Source organism: Colobus angolensis, unplaced genomic scaffold, assembly GCF_000951035.1.
Source record: "Colobus angolensis palliatus isolate OR3802 unplaced genomic scaffold, Cang.pa_1.0 Scaffold9, whole genome shotgun sequence".
In the NCBI taxonomy this organism is placed as follows: Eukaryota; Metazoa; Chordata; class Mammalia; order Primates; family Cercopithecidae; genus Colobus; species Colobus angolensis.
Window position 1 is genome coordinate 3722586 of NW_012122931.1, and position 13758 is coordinate 3736343.

A 13758-nucleotide genomic window follows, 5' to 3' on the forward strand; every position below is an offset into this window, starting at 1 on the left:
GCCTTCTGCTCTCAGGTCTGAGTCCTGGAACCCTGCCTCCCTTCTCTCACCTACCTGCCGCCCACAGAGAAGTCGGACACGGCATAGTAGTAAGACTGGAGCACCTTGGGGTCCTTGAAGATGTCATCCCCAAACGTGTTGAGCCGGTCTAGAGAGATGAGGAGTTCGGTGCTGGTGACCCACTCCTGGGGCAGAGGGGAGAGGGCGCCATCAGCAGGTTCCCGAGTATTTTGTATTTACCCCCATCACTCTGCTGGCAGGTCCAGCTGGCTGCCCCAGGGGCTCCTGGGACACAGGAACAGGCCAAGCTCAAGCCAATTCTGAGAATGCTGCAGAAATGAGGCTGTGCTTTGGGGGGTCACCTCAACCTGGGTGCTAGGCCACCGACTGGTGCAACTTCAATGTCTTAGAGCCTCCATTTTCCCATCTGTGAAATGGAACAAAAATAGCACTTCCCCTACAAAGGTGTCTGGAGGAGGGTAGCCAGTGTCAGCACTGGCTGTGAGGTCGGGCCCATGGTCAGGAAGCAGCTGAGGTTTGGGGGGGACAGGGGTCGAAGCAGCCCACTGAAGACCCCATTGTGCAGGTCACCTGGCTTTTCCCAGGGGCTCCTGCACCCCATTCCAGGGATACAGCAGGAGGACGGTGTGCCCCCGCGACCTTCTCCCCTGCTCAGTGGGGCCTGGCGTGCAGCAGGCCCTGGGTTTCCTGGCTTCTCACATGCTGAGGGTCAGGCTCTTGTGGACAGGTCACCTGCCCCAGGTGACATCCCTTCCACGAGAGCAGGGACTTGTGGCGCCTTGTTCTCGCTGCTTCCCCAGCCCTGGCAGGCGCTCGAGAAATACTTGCTGATTCCTGAACAAGCAGCTTCCCCATGGAAGAGCGTGGAGGGGAAGTCGGGGAAAACCCACGTGAAGGCTGACAGTTTCATTTGCCTGCTGTTACCATCAGCAGCGGCTCCAGCTGAATATTAATCAGCGTTTTGATTCCACCCAGGAGCCCCCGCTTTAGCAATCAGGCCCATCAGTACAGAAAATGAGCTCCTGGCAGGTCGTCTTTTTGCCCCAGCGTGACTCAGGCCTGCAGCCCCTCCTGCTCCCCCAGAGCTCGGCAACCGGAGCTACCGCCGGGCACCCGGGGACTCTGCCGGAGGATGCCTCGGCCGGGAAGAGGGGTCCAGCACCCAAACACTAAAGTGGCAGCCTCTGCACCAAGCTAAGCTTGTGTTTGAGTTCGTAGGCCTGGATCACCCCAGGATGCACTTCCCAAAGGTCAGCATGCATTCAGGGATCTGGTTAAAGTGCAGCTTCTGATTCAGAGGTCAGCGGTGGAGCCGGGGAGCTTGCATTTCTAACAGGTGCCCAGGTTCTGATGCTGCTGGACCGGCTGCTGAACAAGGAGCTAAGGTCTGGGGTGGGGAAGCCCGGCAGTCCAGAGCTGAAGGCACCGCGACGCTTCCTTCCCCAGAAAAAAGCGCCACCTGGAGAACTCAAACCAACTGGAAGTCAGAGCTAGGAGGTGCGGCGGCTACTGACGCATATTGTGTGGTTAGCGCTCGGGCCTCACAGTAACCCTGGAGTAGGTATTGTTATTAACCCCATTTAGAGATGAGGAGACTGAGGCTCAGAGAGGGTAACTGTTCTGTTCCAAGTTGCATGGCCTGTGCATAGCAGAGCCGGGATTCTGGTCTACCTGATCCCAGGGTCCCAGCTTTAACCACGAAGCTGGTCTGCCTTCCTGTGTCTACCCCAACACCTTATCATGCCAGTGGGGCCCAGAGACAGCAGTGACCTGCCCAAGGTCTCCTGCCTCTGCTTCCTGGTCTGTAACCCAATCCATCAGTCTGCAAGGACAACGGCAGTAAAGGAGTGAGGTCAAAATCTCTGGGACACAGGATGGACACCGGGAGAGAGAAGCCTTAGCCTCAATTGCAGGGGGCATGTCTTGGTGCCTTAAAGGTCATTTTAGGGCCCAGCACGATGACACATACTTCTAATCCCAGCACTTTGGGAGGCGAGGTGGGCAGACCCCTTGAGACCAGGAGTTCAAGACCAGCCGGGGCAACATGGCGAAACCCCGTCTCTACTAAAAATACAAAAATTAGCCAATGTGGTGGCGCACACCTGCAGTCCCACTACTTGGGAAGCTGAGGTAAGAGAAATTGCTTGAACCTTGGAGGCAGGGGTTGCAGTGAGCCAAGATCGTGCCACTGCACTCTAGCCTGGGCAACAGAGTGAAACTGTCTCAAAAAAAAAAAAAAAAAAAGGCCGGCCGCGGTGGCTCAAGCCTGTAATCCCAGCACTTTGGGAGGTCGAGACAGGCGGATCACGAGGTCGGAAGATCAAGACCATCCTGGCTAACACGGTGAACCCCCGTCTCTACTAAAAATACAAAAAACTAGCCGGGCGAGGTGGCAGGCGCCTGTAGTCCCAGCTACTCGGGAGGCTGAGGCAGGAGAATGGCGTAAACCCGGGAGGCGGAGCTTGCAGTGAGCTGAGATCCGGCCACTGCATTCCAGCCTGGGCAACAGAGTGAGACTCTGTCTCAAAAAAAAAAAAAAAAAAAAAAGTCATTTTAGGGCAAGCCCCACTGACCCCAGGCACTGGAACTCCAGCTTAAGCTACGAGTGGGTGCTGGAGTTGATTTTGGATGGATCCCAGGACCCAGGCCGTGGTATTAAGGAGAAGCAGGAGATGCACAACTTGGGCTGTATGTCCAAGGGGTGCTCAGGCAGCCACTCAACTCTGGCGGTCTTACTCTGCAACAGCCAGGTCGGCCTTCTCCTCCAAAGTCCTAGGCTGCTCCATGGGGATCGGGGGGCCCAAGACCCAGGAGCCACATCCTTCCTTCCAAGCTCTGTGTCCTCTGAGAAAGCACCTGCCCCCTAAATGTGTCCAGGGGAGCATCAGGAGAAAAGAGCAAGGTAGACTTCCTCTCTTTGTCCTGCTCTGCTCTTGGTTTATATCCAGAAGCAGCAGGGGAGATATTTCTCAAAAGATCATCTCTCCATCAGGGACAGTGTCCAGAACACATGAGGCAACGAGACAGAAAACCTCCAACGGCCAAGGATGTCCCCGGGGTGGTGGCTGCACAGACGCAGGTGGGAGCAGGGGCCGGCCCTCCCTGCCTGTCTTCATCTGATCTCAGCTGACGTTTTCTAACCTACAGAGCTTTGGAGCCCATGGAGAAGAAACTGTAATTTGTAAACAAAATCATGGTGACATGTGTACATTTTTAGTGGGATAAGCAGGGCCTGGAGGTCTGGAGATGTGGTTATGTGTGATAAAGGATTTGGCTTGCCTGAAGAGGGGCCTGGCCCTTTGCCCTGGACCCGAGGGAGTGACCTCCATATCCTTGGATGTCCCACCTGATAGGAATGTCTTCCCTTGGCCATACTACACAGTCTATGCTGATAAATGGATTTGCGGTGGGGGCCTTGGGCCACACAGAATCGGCTTCACCTCTGGAGGGGCTGGAGATGGGTCAGCCACACAGGCGGTCAGCAGTGTCTACACTGCCAACCTCCAGTAGAAACACTGGACTTCAGGCCAGGTGTGGTGGCTCACACCTTTAAGCCTAGCACTTTGGGCGGCTGAGGTGGGAGGATCGCTTGAGCCCAGGAGTTCGAGACCAGCCTGGGCAGCATAGTGAGACGAGGTCTCTGTCTAAGAAAAAAAAAAATTAAAAATAAAACTCTGGCCTTCAAGGTTGGCAGTACTCTGTGCACACGGTCACATGTGGCTCTGGGGAAATATGTGCGGTGCGTGTGACTCCACTGCATTGGGAGAATAGCTGGACGCTCAGAGCCTGTCACCTGGCTGTACGCCTCTCCCCTGGCTAATGTTAGCCGGTAGCCTTTCATTGCAAAATATTGCAGCTCTGAGCCTCACAGCTTTTCTAAGTTCCGTGAGTCCTTATAGTGAATCACTAAACCCAAGGGTGGTCCTGGGGACCCCGACACAGCCGGTTCCATGTGTTCTCGTGCCGCACATTGCTGGCAGGATGCAACTTCTTTTTGGGTCTCAGTGTCCCCTCTGGAAGCAGGATTCTAACCCCGGTTCCCTCGTTATCCCAGATGGGCAAAGGAGATGCTCTGAAAGTCTGGAGGGGAGGAGAGGGCAGGTTCCGCGGGTTCAGATACGTCTCGGGTCCGAACCCGGGGAAATGGACTAGAGCAGCAGTCTCCAACCTTTTTGGCACCAGGAACAGGTTTCGTGGAAGACGATTTTTTTCACGAACGGGGTAGGCAGTGGTTTGGGATGAAACTGTTCCATCTCAGACCATCAGGCATTCGATTCTCATGAGGATATGCAACCCAGTGGCTCCTGGGAGAATCTGATGCCACAGGCAGCTGATCTGACAGGAGGCGGAGCTCAGGCTGGAATGCTCGCCTGCCTGCTGCTCACCTCCTGCTGTGACTCAGTTCCTAACAGGCCTCGGATCAGTACCAGTCTGCAGTCAGGGGTTGGGGACCGGTGGACTGGACAGCCGCCCAACACACTTGTGTGTAGATAAACAGCTATGGACACACAGCAACGTGGACACAGATGGGTGCCGATACTGGCAGGTCCACACACCTGGGTGGACCTATGTGGGCTGAACTGGAGGGCCCTGAACGGACCGACATGGCCACAGGACTGCCATCCTCTCTACCGTGAGGACAAGGACAGGGAGCTGTCATGCACGCATATTTCCAGAGCATGGGTGGGTACGCCCTGCGTGCCAAGCACCACACTGGTCACAGCGTGTGCATTCCCGCCACCCCGCAGCGGTCTCTCCAACGTGGCAGCCACTGGTCACATGTGGCTATCTAAGTTAAAATGTATTAAAATTAAATAAAATATAAAATCCAGTTCCTCAGCTGTGCTGGCCACATCTCATGGTGGCTGGCGGTACCACATGGGACAGTGCAGCTAGAGGTGCTTTCCATCATCACAGAAAGTGCTGCTGGTCGGCTGGGCGCAGTGGCTTACGCCTGTAATCCCAGCATTTTGGGAGGTCGAGGCGGGTGGATCACTTAATGTGAGGAGTTCAAGACCAGCCTGGCCAACATGGCGAAACCCCCGTCTCTACTAAAAATACAAAAAAGAATCAGCCAGGCGTCGTGGCAGGCACCTGTAATCTCAGTTACTTGGGAAGCTGAGGCAGAATAGCTTGAACCCAGGAGGCGGAGGTTTCAGTGAAGAGAGATTGCGCCACTGCACCCCAGCCTGAGTGACAGAGCAAGACTCAGAAAAAAAATAAAATAAAAAAAACCCGTGGGGTTTTGCAGGTCCCCCACCCTGTGTGTCCTGGCACATCAGACCCTCCTACTGCCATGACCCAATCCCAACTCCCGTCCCGACGCCCCAAGCCCCGCTCCTCTCTGACCTGCAGCCCAGGGCTCTCCTCAAAGTTGTAGGCGCTGGGCCGGCCCTCCAGGGTGGAGAAGGCCACATTGCCCCCACTCAGCGGGGAGATGTCGCTGAACTCGGAGGTGCAGAAGGCCACGCGCTCATCCTCGCCAGGGCGCAGGTACTGGCCCTCGGGCCGGCCGTAGGTCTTCTGGCAGGAGGCGCTGTAGAACTGGTAGGGCTCCCACGGGCCGTCGGCGTGGCTGCGCTTGTAGATGGCGAAGCTCTCAGGGCGACTGGTGTGGAACTTTAGCCTCACATACGTGATCTCGTAAGCCTTCCCTGCAGCCAGGAAGACAGGGCCCATTTTATGGAAGGGGTGGGAGGAATGGAATCCTGGTCCGGGGAGGGCAGACGGCTGTACTGCATGTACTAGCGTGGATAGATCATTGGAAGCTGTCTAGAGCTCTGGACAGCGCATGCCACCCTCCATTCGTGATGCCTGTTGGAGCACTGGGAAGGACGATGCCTGCATGCTTCCCAAGTATTTGCTGTTCCTTTTCCGGGTCAACTTACCACCCTGCACAGGAATCTCCGTTGCAACACCCCTGATACGCAGCCATCTCTTTTTGCTCAAATATCTCCAGCAATGGGATGTTGCCACATTCTAAGAAAGCCTACTCTACTGTTAGAAAGTTATTTCTTTTACTGTACCCCAACAAAGCCGATCCTTGCACTGTGCCTTTGGCCTCATTCCCTTGCAATGACTACGGATCTCCTAATCCTCACGAAATCCTCCCTGGACCCCTTATTGCTCCAAGTTTCTATCTTCCAAATTTCCCAAGACAGGTGTAAATCCACTGCCCCCCAGCCTCATCTCCCAACTCAACCTTCAACCTACTACAATTCAGCTTCTCTGGGCCACTCCACAGAAGACACTGTACTTGCAAAGTCACCTCACTCACAGCCCCCCGTGGCCACAGCCAGGGGCCCCTGATCACACCTCCTTTCCTGGGCCTCTGATCATGCTCGTCACCTCGAAAGTCCCCTGTCCTGGGGCCTCCACCTGCTCTCCTCTCCCTTGCCTGCCTTGGCATCCTCCTGAGCCCCTCTGCTTGCTCCCTGAACCCCCAGCTTCCAGCGGCCTCTCCCTTCCCTGGGCTTTAGCCCCACTCCCCCACATGCCCCCGACACCCAGTTGGGGGATCTGCAGGCTTTAGGCACCTGCCTGCCCTGCATTCCACCCTGGAAGCATCCTCAACAGCGGACCTGGCTCCATCACAATGACTCAGCCACCCTGGGGTAGGAAGGATGGCTGTGGTAGAGGGAAGGGGGTTCCCAATTCCTCCTCCTCCCTCATGGGATGTCAACAGGCAATGCCTAAAAAGAGAAAAACCCCGACGCGGCAGTGCAGGCACAAGGCTGGGAGATAAGGATGCATCAGGGAACAGAAACGGCTCAGACAGTCAGGTGGAGAGGGAGGCTGGGGTGTGGGCGCGGGAGAACTCCCGCCTTCCACAGTTCGAGCTGGGAAGTATCTGGCATCTACGCTGAGAGCGGGTATGATTTCAATAATAAGAAGGAAGTACAGCCTGAATTTAAAAGGCAATTTTCCCACTGCCTGAAATGCCACCATCTCCCCCTACCCTCCTATGTTAAGGATTCCATCCAGGTACCCCCTCCTCACAGAAGCCCAACTCAACCTTAAGCCCTAATCCACACCCCTGACATCCCCCCAAGACAGGGGAGGGGGCCTCCTGCAATGTGACCCTACAGCTAGCCTCCTGCAGAGTTACCTGCTCAGCCGTGGCTCCCCACCCTGGACAGAGCTCCTCATCGTCGGCACCGGGCGTCTCTTTGGTAATCTCTGCCACCCCAGCACCTAGCAAGGTGCCTGACACCTGGCAGGCATTCACTGAGTGTTGGTGCAGGAATGAATGAATGAAGGGAAGAATGGCCCACACAGGGAGTCCCTCCTGCATCTCTACCGTTGGTAGTAGCCTCTCACTCCCCAGAGCAGCACAGAACTCACCCAGTCCCCTCCCCATGGCCGGCTTTCTATTCTCTGATCCTTCCATCCCTGGTCCCAGAGACCCCCAGGAGGCTGCCCACTGCCATCACCATCTTCCTTAGGTGTCGAGGACAAGCCACCCTAGTCTTCTCCCAAAATATCTTGACTCTAAGTAAGAGCTATAAGGCTGGGTGCGGTAGCTCATGTCTGTAATCCCAGCACTTTGGGAGGCCGAGGTGGGTGGATCACCTGAGGTCAGGAGTTCGAGACCAGCCTGACCAATGTGGTGAAACCCCATCTCTACTAAAAATACAAAAATTAGCCAGGCATGGTGGCGGGCGCCTGTAATCCCAGCTACTCGGGAGGCTGAGGCAGGAGAATTACTTGAACCCAGGAGGTGGAGGTTGCAGTGAGCTGAGGTGGTGCCATTGCACTCCAGCCTAGGCGACAGAGCAAGACTCTGTCTTAAAAAAAAAAAAAAAAGGCTAAAACTTCTTTCTCAGAAGAAAACAGAGGAGTAAATAAATATTTGGGACTTTGCGCTAGAAGAGCCTTCTTAGAAATGACACCAAAAGCACAGGTAACAAAAGAAAAAAATACGTAAGCTGGACTTAATCAAAACCAAAACTTCTATCCTTCAAACAACACCACCGAGAAAATGAAAAGGCAACCCACACAGTGGGAGAAAATAGTTGCAAATCACATATCTGATAAGGGACTTACCCAGAATATATAAAGAATACTTACCACTCAAAAAGACAACCCAACTAAAAACAGGCAAAGGGGAAGTAGATTGCTTGAGCCCAGGAGTTCACAACCAGCCAGGGCAACATGGTGAAACCCCATTTCTACAAAAAATATAAAAAATGAGCCGAGCGCGGTGGCCTGTGCCTCCAAGCTATTTGGGAGGCTGAGGTGGGAGGACTGATTGAACCCAAGCGTTTGAGGCTGCGGTGAGCCATGATCACACCACTGCACTCCAACCTGGGCAACCGAGCGAGAACCTGGCACTCTAACCTGGGCAACCCAGTGAGACTCTATCTCAAAAAAGAAAACAACAAAAACGGCAAAGGTTTTGAATGACATTTCTCCAAAGTGGATATATGAATGGCCAAGAAACAAAAGAAAAAATGCTCCACACCATTGGCTGGCAGAGAAATGCAAGTCAAAACCATAATGCAATCCCCTTCACACCTATTAGGCTGGCTAGCATCGACAGAGATAATAACAAGTGTTGGTGAGGAAGTGGGGGCATTGGAACCCTCATACGCCGCTGACGGGAATGTAAAATGGGGCAGCCACTTCGGAAAACAGCCCAGCAGTTCCTCAAAATGTTAGACACAGGGTTATCACAGGGCCCAGCAATTCCACTCCTCAGCATATACTCGAGAGACATGAAAACACATAACATACATCCACACAAAACGTACATATGGATGTTCACAGCAGCTTTCTTTGTATAACAGCCGAAGAGTGGGAACAACTCCAATGCACACCAACTGATGAATGAATCAATAAAACGTGGTATGTCATATGATGGAATATGATGGGGCTACAAGAAGAAATGAAGTGCTGACACAAGCAACCACAAGAATGAACCACGAGAACGTTACACTAAGTGGCAGAAGCTAATCACCAAAGACCACATATTATGGGATTCCACGTAAATGTCCAGAATAGGCAAATCCACAGAGACAGGAAGAAGACAGGTGGTTGTCACAGGATAGGGGTTCAGGACGGGGATTAGGGGGAAACAGAAAGTGACTGCTAATAGGTACAGGGTAATAAAGGTGTTCCAAGCCGGGCTTAGTGGCTCACACCTGTCATCCCAGCACTTTGGGAGGCTGAGGCTGGAGGATCGCTTGAGCCCAGGAGTTTAAGACCAGCCTGGGTAACATAGCAAGATCCTGTCTCCATTTATTTATTTATTTTTGAGACAGAAGTCTCACTCTGTCGCCCAGGCTGGAGCGCTGTGGCACCATCTCGGTTCACTGCAAGCTCCGCCTCCCAGGTTCACGCCATTCTCCTGCCTCAGCCTCCCAAGTAGCTGGGACTATAGGCACCCGCCACCTTGCCTGGCTAATTTTTTTGTATTTTTAGTAGAGATGGGGTTTCACCATGTTAGCCAGGATGGTCTCGATCTCCTGACCTCGTGATCCGCCCGCCTCGGCCTCCCAAAGTGCTGGGATTACAGGCGTGAGCCACCACACCCGACCTACAAAAAATAAATAAGAACAAATTTAAAAATTAGCTGGGTGTAGTGGCTTGCATATCCCAGCTACCTGAGAGGCTGAGGTGGGAGGATGGCTTGCGTTCAGGAGGTAGAGGCCACGGTGAGCCGTGATCGCACTCCAGCCTGTGCAAGAGAGTGAGACCCTGTCTCTATACAAACAAACAAACAAAAAATATATATATATGTGTGTGTGTGTGTGTGTGTGTTTTCATCCACAGCTCCTGGCTTATGACTCCCATAGCCCTCCTTATGGTCTTTTGTTAGAATGTTGGGTGTGTTGGGCCTCAGGGGCAGGCCTCTGCCTTCTCCTGCCCTCCTTTCACTCTAAAGTTCCCCTACCTTTCTGACTGTGGGTCTTAAGACCCTCCAGGAGAGGGTCCCACCCTATACCCAGGGGAAGCAATGCTGATGCATGAAGCATCCATAAAAAGCTGAGGACAGGGTACAGGGAACTTCTGGAGGGCTGAACACAGGGAGGTTTCTGGAGGGTGGCACCCAGGGAGGGCATGGCTCCCGCCCCTTCACCGTTCCTCACCCTGCTCACCTCTCCATCCGTGTCCTTTGCGATATTCTTTACAATAAACCGGTCCATCTGTTACCCTGAGTTCTGCGAGCTGCTCCAGCAAACTGATTGAACCCAAAGAAGGGGTCATGGGAACTTGAAGCTAGTCTGTCAGAAGTTTCTGAGGCCTTGACTTGCGACTGGTGTGTGTGGCGGAAGACAGCCTTGGGGACTGAGCTCTCAACCTGTGGGATCTGATGCTATCTCTGACTAGATTGTGTTGGAACTGAATTAGAGGACACCCAGCTGGTACTGCTGCTTGTCGTATGGGGGGAAACCCCACGCATTTGGTCACAGAAGTCTTCTGTGTTGATGATGCTTGTGGTCTGAGAGCAGAGGAAAAACACATTTTGAGGAGTTTTTCCCTACACAGTTATATATATATATATGTATAATTGGACCTCACATCCATTAGGGTGGCTATTATAACAAAAAAAAAAAAACAGAAAATAACAAGTGTTGGCAAGGATATGGAGAAATTGGAACCCTTGTGCACTGTGGGTGGGAATGTGAAATGGTGCAGCCGCTATGGAAAACTGGTGGTTCCTGACCGCTATGGAAAACTGGTGGTTCCTGAAAAAACGAAAAACAATGTATCTATTTGACAGCCCCAGAGCAGTTACTGTTGGCTAAGGTTTCCACTACAGATGCAAAAAGAGCGTCCCTGTGCTTTCTCTCTGACTACTTTCTGCTTTCTGTGGCCGCCGAGATCGAACAGAGGAATACAGGAAAAAGCATGGAGAGAGAATTTTTGCAACTCAAGAATAACCTTGTAAGCAGTGAAGAGCCTGTGTCACTCCAAACAAGAACCTACAATGTGAATTTACATGAGAAGTGCTGGGAAATATCTCCTACCATCTTCACCTGGTTGATTACAAAAGCTTAAAAGTGAAAGCTAATTAAAAGCAAGCCAGTGAGTGACTCTTTGGTCCATTTGGGGAGAAAAAAAAAAAACCTATTCTTAGGTTTTTTGGTGTTTGTTTGTTTTTTTTTTTTTTTGCCATACGATCCAGCACTCCCACTTCTGGGGATATACCCAAAAGAATCAAAAGCCAGACTCCACGTTTGTGTTATATGTATTTGGAGAAAAAAAATAAAGGCATCTTCCTTCCTCCCCTAGTCTCTCTATGCACCAAAATAAGAAGCTGGTGAATCACCTCCATCCTCAGCGAGTGACCTCAGTATTCTCCAGATCACTAGCTCATTCACTGGAATATTCCGTGTATTTGCCCTCCTCTCTGTCACCTCTCAGCCCCTCGTCTGTTCCCTGACTTATTGCAATGGTCTGGAATGCCCTGCCACCTCTCTTTGCAAACGTGTAGTCATGTCTCAGTCATGTTTCAGCTCAGACTGTACCTCAGAATCCTTCTTAACACAAAGTCCTAGGCAACAATCAATCCAAGGAAAACTGTTTGGTCTCCCCAGGTTAGAGGAGCACTTGGCAATCTTTTTGTTTCTTCAGATTTGGCAATCTTGATTCATATTTGGGGCTTAGACTTAGTGCCAAGATGGGAGGGCTGTGATGGAACCTAGCCGTGGTTCAGCCAGGGTCTTGTGGTATCTGGTGTCATGGCCATGGGGAGTCCCCAGCTCCTCACAGGGAGTCACCACACCCAGAATTGCCAAGAGTTCGCCTGGGAGAGGAAGAACAGGAACAGTGGGTGGCCAGATGGGGCTCAGGGACCCTGCTGTGTGTGACTCCTCTGTAGGCTGGGAGCAGCTCACCGCCTGGTTCTAATGCTCGAGGTGGGCAGGGCAGCCTCACCCATGCATTCCCGGCTCAACTTTCCACCCTAGCCCTTCCCGCCCCACTCCCCAGGCCGCTATTCCCCAGATGGCTCTAATTAAAGGGCTTTGTTTTGTTTCCATTTTCCCAAAATAAGCCTCTTCATACTGAGCTCATTCTGCTTGGTCAGTGCCGGATGTGGGCCGGCTTGATTTTTATGACTGTCCCGGTGTCATTCTTGATGGGCTTTATGTTCCAGCTGGCTGGAGAGGATGCAACTTGGCGCTCCTGCTGTTTGGCTTGGGCGGTGCGGAGCGGCTGGTGGGGGACGCTCTGCTGTGCCCAGCTGCTGGCTCAGCCAGCAGGTGAAGACTGGGAGGGGGGCGGGTGGGACCTCCATGTCTCCATGGGCACCAGAAGCCCCTTCACCCCCTTCCTAGGCAGTCCCTTCTCTCTGGGGTCCCATGGACTCCTGAGTAGAAGGGTACCCTGGTTTTGAGCAGTGACTTTGGGCATGACACTGAGGAAGTCCTTCTCCTCCTGGAGCCTGACTCCTCATTAGTAAATGAAGCGTTTGGGGATCTCAGCCATACAGTGCGTGTAAAGCACTTGGCAAAGCACCTGGCACACAGCAGGTGCCTACAAAATGCTGGCTATTGTTAAACAGAGACTCATGCAGGGATCATGACTCCCAGGCACACTTGGGACAGTGTCCCATACTGTCAGGACTACCTGCTGTCTCCACTCTCTCACTGGATTATAAACTCCTTGAAGGTACAAATCCTGCCTCGAATCTACTCATTCATCTGGCAAGCATTTATTGGGCACCTCTTGTGTGCCAGGTGCCATGCTCAGCAATAAGGATTCATGGCACCTGCCCCAAGGGGAGGTGACAGGTAGGGAGAGAGAGGCAGGTCTTGTTTTTGTTATTGTTGTTTGTTTGTTTGTTTTGAGACAGAATCTCACTCTGTTGTCTAGGCTGGAGTACAGTGGCACAGTCTTGGCTCACTGCAACCTCTGTCCTCTGAGTTCAAGCCATTCTCCTGCCTCAGCCTCCTGAGTAGCAGTGATTACAAGCATGCACCACTAAGCTTGGCTAATTTTTGTATTTTTGTAGCGATGGGATTTCATCATGTTGGCCAGGCTGGTCTCGAACTCCTGACCTCAAGTGATCTGCCTGCCTCAGCCTCCCAAAGTGCTGGGATCAGAGGCATGAGCTGCCGTGCCCAGCCGAGACAGACAGGTCTTTATAGAACAGGCCAAAGTAGCCCAGGGAGGCTGTGGGAACATCAACAAGGCATCCTATGGTTCCAAGGATGAGCAGCCATTAGCCAGGGAAGGTGAGCAGAAGGTGCATTCCGCACCAGGCAGGATGTTGGCAGAGCTGTGGCCACCTCGCGGTGAAGCCTGTAGTTCAGGCTGGCAGGAGCATGGAGAGGGAGGAGGTGGTGAGAAGTAAGTTTGGGGCATGTGGTCTAGTAAGCTGGTGGGATGAGCAGGGGTGCATGGGAGCCAGACAGGTGAGGAGAGCAGAAGGAACAGAATTCTACGCACAGAGAACAGCGTATCGGGTGGCCTGGAGGTGAGGGAAGCCAAGTACTCCCAAGCAGTGTCACCACCAGCTAACAGTTGAGGATGACACTTTGGCTTGGCCTTCCTGATAGGAACACAGCTGTCTCAATCACCCAGACGCCTCATTAGCCCCTGGAGCTTGTGAGGGGCTGGGCTAGGGCTGCAGGTTTTAATTCTTGTCGCTGTTTAAAAGATCCTGGGGGCCAGGCATGGTGACTCACACCTGTAATCCCAGCACTTTGGGAGACCGAGGCGGGCGGATCACCTGAGCTCCGGAGTTCGAGACCACCCTGGGCAACATGGTAAAACCTCGTTTCTACT

The 13758-nt window shown here is 52.9% G+C and overlaps 1 protein-coding gene across 1 annotated transcript in view; it reads right to left on the reverse strand.

The window, feature by feature from the left end:
- The window catches only part of LAMC3 (laminin, gamma 3), a 76242-nt gene extending 70542 nt beyond the window's left edge, over positions 1 to 5700 (reverse strand). The window contains exons 1-2 of the mRNA XM_011931434.1: positions 5371 to 5700; positions 55 to 185 (exon numbers count right to left, since the gene is read on the reverse strand). Coding sequence (XP_011786824.1) covers positions 55 to 185; positions 5371 to 5700 — 461 coding nt within the window. The remainder of the gene's footprint in view (positions 1 to 54; positions 186 to 5370) is intronic.
- Between the last annotated feature and the right edge of the window lie 8058 nt (positions 5701 to 13758).